This window comes from Rattus norvegicus, chromosome 10, assembly GCF_036323735.1.
Source record: "Rattus norvegicus strain BN/NHsdMcwi chromosome 10, GRCr8, whole genome shotgun sequence".
Classification (NCBI taxonomy): Eukaryota; Metazoa; Chordata; class Mammalia; order Rodentia; family Muridae; genus Rattus; species Rattus norvegicus.
The window spans coordinates 93,388,466-93,404,463 of NC_086028.1; the positions used below are offsets into that span (position 1 = coordinate 93,388,466).

The following is a 15,998-nucleotide window of genomic DNA, read 5'->3' on the forward strand; positions in this document are numbered from 1 at the left end:
AAAGACACTGTTTAGGAGTCAGATCTCTCCTTCCAGTGTGTGAGTCCTGAGGATTGAACTCAAGTCCTCAGGTTTGGGGGCAAGTGACTTTACCTACTGAACCATCTCACTGGCCCAGCACACAGTATTTTGATTTCTTTTTAATACACTTTACTCATCTATTTACATTTGTATGTGAGTGTATGTGCAAATGGGTATGTTCTCACACAGGCTTGCTCAGAAGCCAGAAAGTGTCAGATCCATCAGTGCTAGTTTTGTGGGATACCTGCTTGCTCTGTGTGCTGGGTTCTGAACTCCAGTCTTCATGACTGTACAGTGAGTGCTCTTAATTAACGCCAGTCCCCAAAGATATTTTGTGATTTTTTTTAAAGAGACTTTAATAGAGAGCCATGCCTGGAACGGGTGAAAGGATGAACGTCTTCTACAGAATGTGTCAGGAGTCAATACCATTACCATTCAAAGAACCCTGGATGGGAAATGCAGGGTGAGAAAGACTGCTACTGGATGTAAATGACAGCCACTCACTCAGCAGTGATCAGTATCTTTATTCATACACGCTTGCTTCCGAACTACAATGAATGCATCTAACAGAGCGAATCATGCAAACGAAGAGTAGAGGTTACACAAATCCAAAAAAGCTAGGCGCTAATTTACATATCTACCTCACCTGCTAGGTAACCAAACAAGCAGCGGAACAGCCCCTGGCTTATCAGTAAAGGCCTGTTCAGGCAACAGCTTCAACCTTCACTCCTTCCTCCAAACCAATTTGGGGTTTTGCATGATTTTTTTTTCAATAAGAGATTTAAACACGGCGTGTCCTTCATAAAACAAAACAGAATTCATGTAGGAAACGCAACTCCAAACGCATCTGATCATCTATAAAAGGTATTCTGAAAAACCGTCATAGTCAGGATAGGAGGTTGATTCTTAGAAAAACCTTTAGCCTCAAAATAGTAACCACCTTCATGTATAACTTTTAATAGTTTACTAAACCTCCCAAGGAGAGAGTCACATTTTTCCAGGCAAAATATTAACAAAAATCTACAAACATTGATCACAGAATAGTCTTAAAATTAAGCAGGAGACAAAAGACAGTGTTGTTTAATCAGAAAGTGCAAAGCCACCTTTTGTCATAGTTTAGAAAAAAGGGGTTCTTACAAAGTGGGCTGGATGGGTGTTTTCTCAAAAGTAGGGTTCTGTCTACGCACATCCATGGAAATGGAAGCTGATGCCTCCGGCATACTTGATGCTGCCTCTTCTTGGGAGAGTAGGTTTTAATTTGCCCAATGGGCATAATCCTTACAGAGCATCTCTCAATGTTTATCCAGTGTGAGAGACTGAGGGGCCAGAAGCAACTTGAGACAGAGTTGAAGAAGCACCCCCTTCTTGCTCTGACTCTTACAGTATAGAGTGGGCTCCTCTAGCTCCCCAAGAATGCTTTCCTAGGGCTGTGTCAGGAATGGGGGGTATAAAGCCATCATCCCTACAGTTGAAAGAGAGCTAAACCTTAGGCAGCTATCTTTAGCATCTACTAAGAAAGAGAATACCGTCCGGCAGCCAATCCAATGTGGACTCCAGACCTCACTGGCATGGAAAAATCCTGCCGTGGGGATTCAGATCATGGGTACTCTATCCAACCTGGGTGAAAACCTCCTATAGGCTCCATGGTATTGGAATTTTATGAAATTTTTACTATTTTAAAAACTCACTTGAAAAGAATTGTTATTAAAGTCCTCTATAAAAAAGTACAAATAGCCCAGGATACTCAGGTCTTCTAATGGAGTTAATAATTACTTGTTTTAGGTTAAAAAAAAGTCTTTGGAACTTGTGGGCTTCCGGGGGAGGGTCACAGTAAGGCTGTTTAATGACTTGGTGTGTCTTTTGTGTTTATTGACTGACACCTGACCACATGAATGAGGGGTACAGAATGCTGAGCCATCCACGCTTTTTAATCATTACTGTAGTGTCACTGGGGCAGTGGTAGACACCGTTTCTAGAACACTGCATCTGTGCATGCCTCAAGCATCCTTCCCTGATTCTCTGGATTACTCTGACAGGAGAAAGTAACAGCTTTTTCTAGATTTGCTGCACTGGCCCAATGAGATGTGGCAGGGGTGTTGACTGTCCAGCATAGTTTGTTAACAGCAGTTCATGGAAAAACAATTTTAAAACCAGTCTCCTAACACTCTGTCATATCAGTGTGGACCCATTGCTAATCAGAGGATCCATCTCCTTTCTTGCTATTGTCCCCTCTCTTTCATGGTTAGCATCCTTTCAGGTCCCTGGCTCAGCACGTATCTCCTGAGCATGGTTGTTTGATGTGCTCAGACGTGGTGTGGGGACAGGTACCCCTGCGCTTCTGGGGTTGTAAACAAACAGGAAACAGTGTGACATGTACACAAGAGAAGTAGGTGATTTCATGAGACCAAGGTGAGAAAATGACTGTCAGGTGGTGTTGCCTTGCAGAGGTATTTGAGAAAATAAAGCTCTGCACAAACCCTTCCTATTTTTTTTTCTGCTAAGCAAAAGCTGGCAGGTCACTGTTGGTTGTTTTTATGACGTCTGGACCTATTCTCAGCAACTGTAATTATCAGAGGGATATAGATGGAACTTAGTGCTCCCAGGGTCTGCTGGATGGCCTGGCTCTGTACAGGGCAAAGAACTTCTTACAGTTGGGAGGGTCTGAGAAGGAACAACAGATTGTATCTGACAAAGAACCCACACATTTGAAGGCTGACAGTAACTTACACTTGCACCAATGACCCCCAGTGGAAAGCCCATGCAGATACCACAGCCTCTCTGCCAACCTTCTGTGTCTTTCTGGGTGCACTCAAACCCTGCTCTTTAATGGTGTTGACTTCTGCTTCCTCCTCTTTGTAATACATAAATGGGCGGCTCTTTTGGGGTTAGCGCGCCACCTTGTTTTGCTAAGAACTAGAGCTTGTGAGCAACAGCGCTTGAGGGTTAATACTGGCCTCTGGTAATCTTTCACATGAACCAAGCTTCCAGAAAACTCTTGGCCTCCTCAGTTTCTCAAATTGCTAATAAAAAGGACTAAAGAAAAGGCTACCAGCTCAAACTAGGCCACAGTGGTGAGAGGGTGAGGGGCAATTAGTTTAGCTCCTGGGGCTCATCTACCTTCTGAATTAGCTCCTGCCTGTAGGTGAGCCTCCCATTAACTCCCAGGGCTGCACCTGGCAGCATACTCCAGCTCTTTCCATTCAACCCAAGCACCAGGTGACTTTAGATGCCACGCCGAAGGTAAAGCTGGCAGCCCACTGGCCTGTGGTGGAAGAGGGAAGAGCTGCCACTGAGCAATGGCCACCTTCCAGGGGAATATAATACGAAGCAATTTCAGTGGATTTTCTGGGTCACAGCCAGATGGGTCCTGTGGAGACTTGGATTGTGCTAGGTTCTCCTCCCCAGGCCCTGCCAATGCAGGCAGAGTCTGAGAGCAGATGCTTTCTAAATAGTCCACCCCCCAGCCCCCATCCTGGGATTAAACCCTTCAAGGCATCCTCCTCATTCTGGCCTCTGGGTGCTTCAGTTCAAATGGCATTCGTTTCCCTGTAGCACCATTTCACACAATGTCTGTGAAATGGGACAATGATGTAGAATATTATCAATTGATCCTGCCTAACAGCTGCTAATGGTTATCCACAAGAGTTTTGTAGCAAAAATTGTCTCTGCTTCTCAGCTCTTTAAAGTGTACAGCATAGGCGGCATCGTGAACACTTGCTTAAATTTTTGTCACTTCTCTTAAGTTTGTTCTCCAGTGTTCTGTTCCTTAGGCAAATTCTGGTCTGTGGCTCTGTTATTTCCCTCCTCCCGTTGAGAATGTTGGTTGATATTCTCTAAGCGTACAAGCCAATCAAGGGATCACACATATTTTCTAGAGAAGTTGAATCACTTGGAGCTGTATGCTGGCGGTTTAAGGAAGAACTCAAGCCTGCTAATGGTGTGAGACAATCAGGCAGCTAGAAACCTCAGGATGGATTGTCTACAAACCCTGTGCTCCTTCTCTGTGGCTTCCCTCTCTTTGAGAGTTTCTGCTTCCTGTTGCTGCCCCACCTGGGAAGAGCAAGACTTTTACTTCCAAGTCTCATCTATAAGTCAGTTCCTTTACTGCTGACCAAGTATAGTGTTTGTGATAAGGCTGGGTTGCCAAAATGATGGCTTGACTTCTAGGATTGATACATGACGCCCTCCCCTGCTTTTTGAGGTCTGACATCCAGAATTCATGAACTATTGCAGAAGAGACTGCTCTTTTCTGATTTGGCCCACTCTCCACTCCATATCTCCTTCTGATTAGGGGTTCTCAGAATGGCCTATGCTCCGTATCTCAAAGACTCTTGGTGGGTTGCAGGGTATGTGACTGTCAAGCAGATAGGTGGAGAACAACAAAGAGGAGAGCTTAGCTGTTAGATACTTTCGGGAGAGGTGCCTTCTTTAAGGACTGTGGGAACTTCCATTTTCACTTGTCCTTTATACTGCAGAAGCCTGCCTCTTCTAAACACCTTGTATTGGGAGGCATTTGGCCAAAGACATGCTCTTCAAAGACCGGAATGTTCTAGGAACAACTTTAAGACAGTACGTGCCTCTGAAAAGAGTCTGTTGATAACAGCTTCAGAGATGGCTCTACACAGGCTGGGAATAAAGTTTGTCTCAAGGATTTTGTGTCTTCTGGAGTATACAGTGAGTTATTCTGGGGCAGAAAGACAGACTACATATTTTTGTTGTGTCCATATGCACACTCAGAAAGGAATCCTCCCACCCTTTCATCAGTAGAGACCCCAAAGACATAGGCTGAAAAGAATCAGACAGACAGACAGAAACAGACAGAAACAGACAGAAACAGACAGACAGACACACAGACACACACACACACACACACACACACACACACACACACACACACACACACACGGAATTCAGCCCAGGTGCTGTAACAATGCCACATATATATGAACATATCAGGAATACTGGAATTAAACATTTCCAGCTGTCCCCAAGGGGAGGGATGGTAGAGGAACCTGAACGGAGGATAACATGAAGAAGTTAACAGAGTCTCATCTCAAAAATAATCCCCACAAACAAAACCGGGGTTTGCAGGTAGAATCAAATATATATATATACATATGTACACATATATAGTAAAAGCCTAGTTAAACGTGTAAAGTAGCCATTCATTTTAAAATTACATCTACATTAAAAAATTAATATATCTGATAGAGTGCCAGTGTGTGGGGTAGCGGGTAATAGAGGCCCCAGCAGCAATGAATAAAGCTAACACTTAATCTTAAAGCAGACTGGAAACATGAGCATCACAAATATAGCACAATTGTGTCTTATAAAATTATCATAATACTCTTTATACTTGATACAATTATATCAATAATATAGATTAACTTGTTATTAAGGTTTATTATAAACATGCAAAATCCATTGCATGATGCACTCGCAAAACATATTAAAATCCTTCTAGCAAGAAAACATCTTTGAGTTGATATAAGCATAAAGTGTCTTGATCCTACAGCTCCATGTGTGCCATTCAATTAGAACTGGGAATTGGAACCCAAAATATACTCTTTTTTTTCTCATCTCTAAGTGGATGTGGGGCTAGAGAAAGGAGGAAAATCAACCTATAGGGACTGATGCTAGTCAGTACTTTGATTAAGTTACTATACATTGTACTTTCATAAACGACACTGCGGCTTATTAAATAAATAGTACAAAAGGGGATGGGGCATACATTTTAGCTTCCTAGGAAGGGTACCCACAAAGGTAGCAAAATATTATTATGTGGCGGGGGGTTGGCTAACAACACTCGTGAACAGTGGCATGATTACTGATGGCACCCTGGATTGAAGAGTCATCTCCCAGAGATTAAAATGAACATACACATGGTTTATCCTTGATCTGAAATGATTTCACATGTTTGTTTAGCAAAGTCCTTAGATGATTTTGGCCTCTTAAAAAGAATGAGTTATCGAGATAGTTATCAACCGAGCAGGGGAGTACATATGATAGATTCAACGAACATCTGTCTGAAGTTTTCTTTCATTTTCAAACTATGCACTATGGTTGTGCTATGATGATTGGGAACAGTGATCAGGTTCATCCTGCCCTCTCAGACTCTAGGGACTGTTTCCATTGAAGCAGAAAATAGAAGCAACGAGGTCTTGAATATATGAGACTCTGCCTCTCTTTGTTTTCTGTTTGGGCTTCCTGTTCTTTAATTCCAAAGATATCTTGGGCAGAAATGTTTCCATCCCTTGAGTTCAGGTGGGTTCACTTTATTATCTCTGGTTGATTTGGATAGTGAAAATCCAAAATATGAAAGGTATGGAGAATATATTAAATCGTACCAAAAAATAGGGTCCAAGTCTCTTTGTTTCCTAGAAAGAATTAACTTGAAGCCAGATGTGACTTCTACATAATTAAACTATACTCTGTATATTATGTCATCATCCACTAAGATAATGTTTTTTGGTTTGGGATTGGGTGGGGGAAGAAAGTTGATCACTTATGGACTAATATCCCCAGAATTTTCAGGCCTCTGTGTGGAACAAAATACAAGGCTATAGCCTTAAAATTTTATGGTTAAGAATCACTTCCCACTGCTGGGGAGATTGGGGGCTAGGGAGGCATTAGATCTTTTGTTTCTGAGTTTCATACTGCACTTTGCAAGATTGGGTGCACAAACTGGGGGTTGACATACGAGAACCCTTCAAAATCAGACTGGTCTATGTTAGCGATGACCAGCTGATCTGGTGGTGTTAAGACAGGCTGCCCTCGTGTGAAGAACTTGTCAAAGTTTTCTGCTCCTTTGCCGCACTGTAGGGACAAAAAGAAAAAAGAAGAGGTCAGAAGATACAAATCACTGAAGAGCCTTAGTAGGAAAGGGCGTGCCACAGGGAAATTGGTCTGACTGGGCAGGAAGAATCTTGGAGAACTTGCAGGCCTATTGGAATCAGAAGCCAGGCACAGCAAACAGCAGATAGTTACTCATTTGTAATTCTTCTCATATGATAATTCTGAGAATATTCTCAGAATGAAAACCCCAAATGGAGATACATTGTTCGTTACAACATAGCAAGAAGACAGCCCCTTTTACTTCAATATTATCTCATTGAGCAAGCAGAGCTATTAGCAGGAATGGTGCACACCCAGGGCCATCAATCATAGCTCCATGTTGAAAAGGCCATGCTATTGATTGTGCCTGTAGGTATCCTTGAATTGACAAGGTGAGGTTATTGTTCCACATTTGGTTCTTTTAATATTTATAATCAGACAGAAGCTGTGTGTCTTTGACATATAACTGGGATGTTTTAGAAACTCTAGCTCTAGTGTAATCCTAAAATAGTATGGGGTAGGTACATGACAATGTAGGAGATAAGTTCTTGCCCCAAGCAAGAATTCTGTTTATCTGGATAGAGATGGTCAAGTGGCAGGTAGGTCAACATGGAGCTCATTCACAGCATAGTCTCAAGACAGGAGAAGTTATGCACAGGTATCCTCAGGAGGCACAGTAAAGTCTGTGGTCTCTCTTGAATATTATCCTTCTTCAGGATCCACCGAGGCATTCTTTGCAAATGGAGGTTTTTGGCATAGCTTCCCTGTGATTGTCTAACAAAACAGCTGCTTATGCAGTAGTGCATGGGAATCTTACTCAACTCATAGTCAATTCTACAAGTTAGAGTTATACAAGACCCATTGCATGATGTACTTTCGAAACATTAAACTCCTTCTAGGAGGGAAAGAAAGGAATGTCCTCACTTTTCCAAATACCTAGAAAGGTTGTGGCATCTCAAAGTCTTTGGGACTTCCAAGAAAGAGCTGGGAGTTTAACTGATGCTACTAATAATGATTCTGAGCATGCTGTAAACCATTATTCTTTTCTCTGCTGGTAGCATAACTGGAGCAACATAAACTCATTTTGAGTCAGTATACATTTTAACCTAATGAGGAATTCTTGGACCTCTAACAGGACAGTTCTAGGTAACCTGTGAGGTTTTGTAGAGTTGGGAAAGGAACTGTATCTTCCTTCTCATGGCATTACAAAGGTTAACGGTGAAGGTCCACATCATACATAGCACCTGGTCAGAGTTCAGCGCACATTGTTTATTTATTTAAAACTAAGATCTGTTAAGTGCTCATGGGTTATATTTTCTACTTATTTTCAAATGGATTTTCTAGAGAAACCCATTTCATTATAATTTTCTACTTTCTTTATAGCAAATAAATACATTTCTAAGTGTCTATGGAGATAGAAAACATGTCCTAAGTACAAAGCAAGGTCTTCAAAAACAACGGTGTTTTTTTCCCAATATTATTTTCATTTAACTCATTGTACTCTGAACTCAAGAACAAATTTACACTTCAGCGATCTAGTGGCGGTATGATTGTGTGTGGTGATGGTAGGGTAAAGGTGGATTTCTGTATGGTGATGTTGTGGGAGACAATATATCCTTAAGCCACTCTGTGGAGTCCATACAGGTGATAAAGCACACTCAATATATTAGTCTGGCTCACATATATGAAGCCATGAAACTCTGGCTTTCAAACTGTATATTCCCATGATGCTTTTCTTTGTAAGAATCCAAAGCACTTCAAAGCAAAGGTCAGCAAAGGCAGAGTCTGCAATCACATGAACCTACATGCAGAGGATATCACTGAAAAAGGCTCTTTAGGAGGCAAGTAAGGAAATACTGTTTCTTCTCAGGAAATAATCTGGAATCTATATTTTTAATTCATAAATCAGATAAACAGAAGTTGGCTTCTATTAAGATACTACATTCAACTTTATTGCAATGATGTAAACATCTAAAGAAACAGTTGTCTTTTTGGTAAGACTTGATTTTCAACCATGTAAAAGTTTTTCCCCTGGAAATCCATTTTCATAAAATTGTCATAACTTGGACAAAGGGTGCCATTGTCGACTAGTGATTAGAGAGGGATACTGCTAAATGTCCTAAGATGAAGGGACTTCCCCACCCCCTAAATATTAATTGGTTCAAAATATCAATAGTTGGGAAACACTGGACTCCACATATCTAGACTGTAATGAGAGGTCCTGTGGTTGGTGTGAAGGAGCCAAGCAAGAAAATTAGGCAAAAGCACTCATGTGTGGGAGCAGAGCATGGAGAAGTTGAAGAAAGCCAAAGAAAAAATGATGTAAGTAAGTGTTACAACCCTATGAAGGTTGATTTTGAGAGAACTCCCTTCTGTTGATAGATGGGTAACAACTGCCTGGAAGAATTCAAGTGAATTTATTGTTGATTCTTTCAGAGCATGGGCATGAGCACCCTTGAGAAGAAATCATTAGTCATCTTTCTGATACTGACAATGGAGAGAGGGGGGGGGGGAGCGCACATTCTGGCAAATGAAGGCTTTTCTTAAAACGATTCAGTTTAGGTAAAGAGACTAGAGACAAGGGCAGGCTGAGTTCAGAGAATAAAAATCAAATCACTGAAATTCAGATGCATCAACCATAAGACAAAAAAACCCCAAAATAAAACAAAACAATCCCCTTCAATCGCCCAAAACAACGAGGGGAGTGAGTATAGCTTAGGACGAAATAGAGATGATAGCTTTTGAAAAACTGGGGGTTGAGACTGAAGATGAGATGAGACCTAAGACTCAGAAGATATTTTATTCTTAGAGTTGTCATACCAGAGTGAATGTCATCCCAAAAGGCAGCATGAGTATTTTAATCATAAATCTCATATTGTGAAAAATATAAATTAACCTTACACTAGAGAAAGTCTCTCAAAGATGAACCTTCTATGCTTCTAAGCAAAACCAGGCCCAGAAACAGATCTCTTTTAGGAATCCTGGAGAAGATCTTAAACTACAATCTAAAGATGTTATGCAGAGATCTTAAAAGCTACCAGCAAAATCAGATAAGGATGATAACAATATCTTTGGATTCTTTTGCAGAAGATAATATATTTAAGAATCTATTGTTCACTGCCTATGACCCAACCTTGAGATTATCAGCTTGATGGATAGAGAGCTGCAGGAGCTACCTTGGAGCTATGTAAGAAGTAAGAGATGGGAGAGGGCACCCAAATGGGATCTGTGGATCAGCACGTTAAGTACCACAAGAAGCTAGCTTGGCTGCAGATGTTCTCCCAACATTATTAAGTCATTTGAAGAACAGCCTCTACTAGTAGCTAGAATAACAGGCAAGTTTGGGTTGTCTGCAACTTCCGAGTCCTAGAACTATAGACCTTCATAGCAGCTAAATATGCTTATGAACAATGCCTCTGGAATGAACAGGCATGGCATTTATCTCCAAAGTCCATCGACAACTCTCACTAGTAGAAACTTATGCTAGCAATGTGACCCAGAACAAACTCAGAAGAGAAATGGGCAGCTGGTGTGTGAACACAGGCAGGTTCCTTGATCTCTGTGGGAACTGTTTGTATCTGGTGCTCGGTACTGACACTTGTGGAGGGATAGCAGAGTGAAGGACCCAGCTAGAGATCAAGAGACCTAGGTGTAGCTTTAAAGGTAAAATGGGGATGTGACCACCCACCTTCCAGGGCTCTGGTGAGAGCTAAAAGACCTATTCTAGATGATACAGATAGAAGATATGAACATGAACCAATAGCCCTGCATGCAAATAGATAATACTTGAAGAATTAATGAATGCTATTAACAATCTGCCTTCTCTTTTATCTCTTCATTAAGGAATTAAAATCTTTGTCATTTTTGTTTTCTCTACCCAAGTGATTAGTTTTAATCATCAATTAGACATGATTTATACCACCTGGGAAGGCATTCTCAATGATGGATTGCCTAGATCAGGCTGGCCTGTGGATAGGTCTATGAGGGATTATCTTGATTACATTGAGGAAGCCCTGTCTACTAAGGGGGACACCATTCTCTAAGCCAGGAATCCTGAACTATGCAAGAGTGGGCAAATTGAGCTGAGTGTGAACATGCATGCACTCTTTCTCTTTTCTTCACCATGGATATAACCAGTTAGTCCAAGTTTTTGCTACCTTAATTTGCCAAGAACAATGGACTATGAGCTAGCATGAACCCCTTCTCCCATAGGTTGCTTTTGCCAGGGTATTTTAACCCAGTGACAGAAGAGGAACCAAGACACCACCCATTAGTAAATTCACCAATCAGTAAAGTAAACCTAGGAGAAATCGCACATAGCAAAGAAGTTACAAAGCATTGAATGATGCAGACCTGAGATGAAATGTGGGTTGCAAAGTTCTGTGACCACATCTTGTGTGGTAAGCAGCCTTCCAAACCCTTTTGTTCTATGAAAAGGGTGGAGGAAGGAGACTGAGCTGTGCTGCTGGGCATGGCTTCTTGCTTGTGAGTCTTACCCCTGAGAGGCACTGAGCACAGCAGTACATGTGTGGGTCTACACTCTATGGTGTCCCAGGGGTGTTGGATACAACTCTGTGGTCACTGGCCTGGAAACATGAGTGGTTACAGAACGATGACCACTAGGAAGCAAAAATCACACAAATCCCAGATGGATTGCCAGAGTGCAGAACAAATGAAGCATAGAGGTTAGCTGTGAAAGCACAGAGATAAAAAGAAATGTAGGAATCTCAGGAGGGCTTCATACAGTTGCTAGATATGGCAGGGTATCCTTTGGCATTAGGAAAATGCTTACCTATATAGGAGAATCTATTCTGGGGAATACTACAGCACTGTGCTGTATAGTCTAAACATTTATGAGAATATCATTCATTCTCTGCACGGTTCCCCGTGTATCTTTGTGTGGGTTAAATAACAGGTGGCAGACACAAGCTGGTGTCTTCCGTATGCTTCCTGGGAGGCCAGGTCAACTGTACGGAAGCCCCTGGGGGAGGGCCTCTGGCTACTTCTCTGCCCTTTCCATGAAGATTAGCATGCTCAGGGAAGGTCTTGATGCGGAGTGAGGGCAAGCAGTGGCACGCGGGTTAATGGTGAAAAGTGAGGTTAGTTTGCTTAGTCACTCAAGGTTCTGGAAACGTGCTCACCGAAGGCCTGGATGCCCACTGAAGCCAGTGCATTTTGGTACAGAAATTCTGGAGAATAAGAACGGACAGAGGAGAGGAATTGGAGATGTCGAGAATCAGGAACAGCTGTGTGGAGAATGCCGTGAACCCACGAACCTCTGCAGTACATTGCTATGTGAAAGATGCAAGATGCGAAATGCCACACTGTCTCCTTACATACAGGTTTACACACGCATGCCACATTCTGGAAGGTCACAGAAAACATCATGAATCATGGGACTAGAAGTTAGGGTCCGTGGGGAGACCGTCTTTCCTTTTCTATTCTTACCACTTGGCTGCAAATGGATAGTATTTTAGTAGTAATAACTGTCTGAAAGATACTGAGATTTCCTCTACCTCTGGCCAACATTCCCTGGGATAAAGGACTAGAGAAGGAGGGGCTTTGGTTTCTGGGACACCATTAGGTACACTCAGCTTGCCTATTGCCTTAGAACATTATCTTGGGAAGGGCCAATGCTGGAGAGAGTTTAATTTTATCCATGAGTTTGTTGATAGATACAGGATGTAAGTCCCACATAAATGAGTGCATTTGTAGTCAAGCATGATGGCACACACCTTTAATTCTAGCTCTCAGGAGGCAGAGGCAGGTAAACCTCTGAGTTCAAGCAGGCCAGCCTGATCTACACAGTTGAGATCCAGATAAGACAGGACTACATAGAGAAACACTTTATCAAACAAAACAAAACAGTGAGTGCTCGTGTGTGTGTGTGTGTGTGTGTAGTGTGTGTGTATAGTGTGTGTAGTGTGTGCGTATGTGTGAATGTGTGTGTGTAGTGTGTGTGTGTGTGTGTGTGTGTGTGTGTGTGTGTGTGCACAAATAGGTTCACTTGCATATGCAGGTGAATGAGCAGTGTGTGTTCACATAGGCCAGGGGATAATCTCAGCTGTCACACCTCAGGACATCTGTCTACCTTGTTATTTTCAAACAGTCTCTTACTAGTCTGGAGCCTCCCACGTAGGATAGGCTGGTTAGCAAGTGAGCCCCAGGGTTCTGCCTGTCTGGGAAGATGGTTGTGTGCTACCATGCCTGGCTTTTTCAATGAGCACATTCCCTAAGGTATAAAGTATAAAAGCCTATGCATGCATGAAGGTGAAGGTTCAATCTTACCAAGTGTTAATTTCTATGGAATAAAATATGTACCACATTTAGCCTTTCTTTTTGTATTAATGGCCAGAGCTAGAGGATTTAAAGTTCTCTTTTCAAGAGCAGTACAGTGACCATCATTGCTGGGTTTTGACATTTGGACAATGTGAACATGTCAACTTGGGGCAGACAGGGTCTGTATGCACAATGTCCTTAACCATGGAATATCTAAGGCTTACAATTTATTTATATTTATTATTATTTAAAGTGTTTCAGTTTTTATAAGCAGGAAAAGATTTGGGGGAATGGTTATTAAAGAATAGAGGAAACTGTTTGTTTCAAATTCACCAGTGAAAGATGGAGAAAAATTTAAAGGCTTAAGTCAAACCCTAATACACCATGATGTTGTTCCTTCTGTCCCCAAGGATGGCTAGTGCTTTTAAATTGTCAGCAAGGCTCCTTGAATTTTGAGCATCTCAGTTTTAATTAGCATCCCTGTTACTGGCTCAATGGGAAGACCAGGAAAATAAACCTGCCTGCCACTCAAGAGGACTGATTAGATGTGCCAGAGGCAGTGTCTCAGTTAGACAGTCTCTACAGACAGCTTCCTTCACCTGGGAAGCTGCTGCTCTGTACAAGTAACTTCTCAGACTCCTTATTAAAAGAACACCATGCCATAAGATGTCCTCAAGTTTAGAAAATATGCACAGAATTATTTATGTTTAAAGAAGCATAACACCAGCAACTTAATCTCAAGTAGTACAGGAAAGTGTGTGTGTGTGTGTGTATGTGTGTGTGTCTGAGTGCATGTGTGTGTGAGAGTATGTGTGCATGTGCACGTGTATGCATGTATGTGTGTGAGTAGGTATGTATGCGTGTGCACACGTGTGTACATGTATGTATATATATGTATGCATGTATGCACGTGTGTGTATGTGTGAGTATGTGTGTGTGCATGTGTACATATATGCATGTAGGTGTGTGTGTGCACGTGAGTATGAGTTCAAAGAACAAATCAAAAGAGGACAAGGCAAGCATGGTAAAACTTTAACATCTAGGGGATCTAGGTAATGTAGACATTCTTTATATTATCCCCCTGCCCCTTTTTCCTTGCAGTGCTGGGATTGAACCCAGGGCCCTACGCAAGCCAGTCTAATGCTGTACCTCTGTGCTGCACTCCTAGCCTTTGGCTTTTCAAGACAGGATCTCACTACATAGTTCAGAGTGTCTTCCTCCTGAGCCTGCTATTACTGGAGTGCTGCCACCATGCCCAGCTTCCCAACTCTTTCACAAGTCTGAGAAATTCTTTCAAAAATAATTAAAAAAAGAGCTGCCAACCCCACACCATCACTATATGCTCTAAATAAGCTAATGATGTCATTCAAAGGCGGCCACCATCCTGTGAGCATCGCTATTGCTGCCTCCCTTCGTGGTGGTGGGGTGGGGGAAGGAGCCGTGTCTGTGCCCAACCATCGCAGTGTCCCCTACGCCTATGCCTGCGGGCCTCCCTGTCTTTGGCTCTTGCTCTAAGGATAACAGTGCTCCAGTGGAAATTATTCTAGTTCTCCCTACTTCCTTTTGATGAAGTAACTATAGTAATTTCCCAAGAAAGGCTATCTCTGAGAGACTGGCCCATTTTGAAAATGCTTCCCCAACCTGTGGATTCAGGAATATTTAGTTCTTAGTGTTGACTTTGCAGATTAACACCCTCTCCCTCTAGTATCCCTTCCAGTTGAGTGGCTATTTCTGGCTTGTCTGGAAAGGAGCGATTGTGCTTTCGTGTGTGTGCGCCAGTGGATAGAACTCAAAACCAGAAGAGAAAACACAACCAATGAACTGTATGCTCGTGGTGTCTGTACACACTGCCACTGGTTTCAGGCAGGGAAATGGACTGAAGGCTACTTCATTTGTGTGACTAACACACCAGGAGAAATGCCTCGTGGTCAGAGTGCCTAGTGGGCAGCTAGGAGCTTTCGCTTTTTAGACTAAGCAGAGAGGGGACTATCCTTCCCTTGGTGAGTTAGATGGCCAAGCGGGCTGGCTGACTTGTTCCTCACCAGCTTGACCCCACAGGTCTGTGACTGAAGATGGACCTTTCCAGAGGTCACATGTCTTTGAGAAAGACCAGCATCTTCTTCCCCAGTCTTCTGATTATGGACAGAGCTTCTTCTAATGACTCGGATTGGCCATGGGGAACACTGAACACAGCTCAGCTGATCTTTCCTGTGCACATCTCCTTGAGTAGCTCACTGGGACTGGGATGGCTGGCCTTTTTCTCACAAGGATGAGAGACAGTCATCTAGTGGCTTCACACATGGGTTGGGACAGCTCAACTGCCTGGTTTTATTTTGACTTTAAAAAACTTAGCATGGGAAATCCTACCCTGGCTGGGGACAATTTTGGCTTCACAGGGGCACATGGTAGCCTCTGGGGGACAGACATGGCTCTCTTGAGGGCTAGTTCTCCTCATCACTGGTCACTGTAGGCCAAAAACTTCCTTTGCTGCTGATACCACAGGAAAGAGTGTCCCTGTGTTTGATACTCACCACTCTTGTTCATTGCTCTCTTGTATGAGTTGCTGCACACAAATGGCTGGCCCCATTGTGGGTCTTGACTTTAATGATGGCAGGAAATGGAGAGCCCTGTATAGAACTTGCTGATAGGATACACCATAAAGGGTCTTTTGCTGTGGCACCTCATGCTTTGTGTGACACTTTGGTCTAAAGGTTAATTTAAGGGTTACTTAAGTTGTTACTTAACTGATAAAACAAAGACGATGATCAGACTGTATACGTAGGGAACCTTGATTCCTATAGGTCAGTTCCATGTTTGCCCTGCTGTGTAAAGTCTCTCCCCTCCTAGCCCGGAACCAGTGATTC

General features: G+C 42.5%; 1 protein-coding gene across 3 annotated transcripts in view; it reads right to left on the reverse strand.

The window, feature by feature from the left end:
* Nucleotides 1–525: 525 nt before the first annotated feature.
* Prkca (protein kinase C, alpha) overlaps nt 526–15,998 on the reverse strand; it is a 398,627-nt gene continuing 383,154 nt past the window's right edge. Inside the window, exons 17-18 of one of the 3 annotated variants that reach the window (XM_017597006.3) lie at nt 11,997–12,044; nt 526–6,837 (exon numbers count right to left, since the gene is read on the reverse strand). In XM_017597006.3, the coding sequence (XP_017452495.2) occupies nt 6,673–6,837; nt 11,997–12,044 (213 nt within the window). In that variant the 3' untranslated portion in view covers nt 526–6,672. 3 annotated transcript variants of the gene reach the window in all.